The sequence below is a fragment of the Vigna angularis genome, chromosome 8 (genome assembly GCF_016808095.1).
Source record: "Vigna angularis cultivar LongXiaoDou No.4 chromosome 8, ASM1680809v1, whole genome shotgun sequence".
NCBI lineage: Eukaryota > Viridiplantae > Streptophyta > Magnoliopsida > Fabales > Fabaceae > Vigna > Vigna angularis.
Genome location: NC_068977.1, coordinates 9158906 through 9160726, shown reverse-complemented (window position 1 = coordinate 9160726; position 1821 = coordinate 9158906). Strand labels below are relative to the sequence as shown.

General features: G+C 39.3%; 1 protein-coding gene across 1 annotated transcript; it reads right to left on the bottom strand.

Moving 5' to 3' along the window:
• Positions 1-559: 559 nt before the first annotated feature.
• Positions 560-1451, bottom strand: LOC108344470 (FBD-associated F-box protein At4g10400). The gene is made up of 2 exons (XM_017582909.2): positions 813-1451; positions 560-715 (listed from the first exon to the last, which is right to left on the bottom strand). The coding sequence occupies exons 1-2, from the start codon at positions 1449-1451 to the stop codon at positions 560-562; spliced, it is 795 nt and encodes a 264-aa protein (XP_017438398.2).
• Positions 1452-1821: the final 370 nt, after the last annotated feature.

Genomic DNA, 1821 nt, shown 5'->3' with positions numbered 1-1821 from the left:
TAATAATAAAAATATTTTACCTGTGGAGTAGCAATATGTGACATGATTAATGCTCTAGGCCAGACTATAAATGATCCTATGGCCTCCCCCACAAACTGAATTTCTGGAGTGGGTACAAGCACCTGAGCCTGGGGATCCCGAACCTCGTCTGTGACACCCAGGCACTAACGAGGGCGGGGAGTGATCGCTGGTGCAAAGCGTCACGGACAATGAGCGGCTCCTGGCAGGCTTCCAGTGGAAGGGGTACATGGACGAATCGGACATACACCGGAATGAGAGGGATCTGGAGACTGTATAGGTATGGGACTATACAGTTGAAAGATAACTTAAAGGGATTGATTTGGCTACTCATATCACCAAAATGCATTTGCTTTTCGGTAGCCTGACCCATAAGAACTTCATGGTTAAGCGTGCTTAGCCTGGAGCAATTTAGGGATGGGTGACCTTCCGGGAAGTTTTCCCGGAAAGTGTGCATGTGACGAAGGAACATAAAAATTGGATTAATACTAATGCTTGAAGAAAATATAACAAGAAAATCCATACTTGAAAAACTTAATCATCAAACCTGATGAATGCAAATGACAAGACTTTGAAGTTTGGGAGGATGTTTGAGAACTTCACAGACCCGAAGCCAATCATCGCTCAGATGCAAATCCATTTCAAGTTGAACTAAATTGTGAAAGTCAAAACCCAGGTCCAGGTTTGATTGAAACCACTGCATGAAATACGAAATGACATCGAAACATCAGGTATCCCCGATTTTTTTCCTTCAAAATTGGAAAGAAATAGAAAACAAATTTCATAGGCATTACCAAATCGAATGTCAAAACTTGAACATTCTTAAATATTTCCAATGGGCAATAATCATCGTTGATGCTTACTCTAACCAACTTGGGGAACATGTTAATCTTTCCTTTAATTTCACATTGCATAAAATTGAGTTCCAAGTCCTCAAGATCAGGACACCCAAAAACAAGATCTACATATTCTGGTAAATCAACATCATTCAAATGCAAAATTTTAAGCAACGGCAAATCAACCGAGAAATTATCTTCCAGTGAAAGGTTAGTCAATTTCAGAACTACAAGAGTTTTACAAAACTTTAACAAGGGGATGGGACAGTGCTTATCCAGATAGAGGCTGAAGCGTTGAAGTCTACCATTATCACTCGCATCGAAATGACTAGAAGGAAATCTAAGGCAAAATTTGTGGAGAGGTTGGTCTCTATCACGACGATCCAAGAAAGACTCCATCGAACGTATAAAGTGAGATGCCCCTTTGTCTGTGTCAAAATCAAAATCTCTGCTGCAGAAATCAAATGAGGAAACTGAACGCCACAGAAATATCCAGCGCTTAGAGAGAACACTGCTTGCCACGGCTTGTTTGGTTGGAAGAAAAGATACAATGTAAGAAAGGATTTCATCTGGAAAACTGCTGATTCTATCATCCATGCTTGAGAATATTCAGACTTCGCTTAGCTGCTTCAGCTTCTTATAGGAGTAACTCACCGTCTAATGAACAATTCTCCATGCACCTCACCTCTCTCTCCTGCACCTCCTATTTTACATTGTGGTCCTTCATTTACTAAAAGTAAAACACAAAATTAATGATTATATACAAAATTAAACAACTAAATATACATAAAAAAGTATCATATAAAAAATTAAAAATTATAACAACACAAAACAAACAAATTAAAAAAAATTAACAAACAAAAAATAAATAACCATAAACACTTCGCCGCATGTCACCACCAATCGCACCTCAACTCGCTCCTCTGCCACACTTCGTCGTGAAATTCGGCCAATAACAGCCGCACCT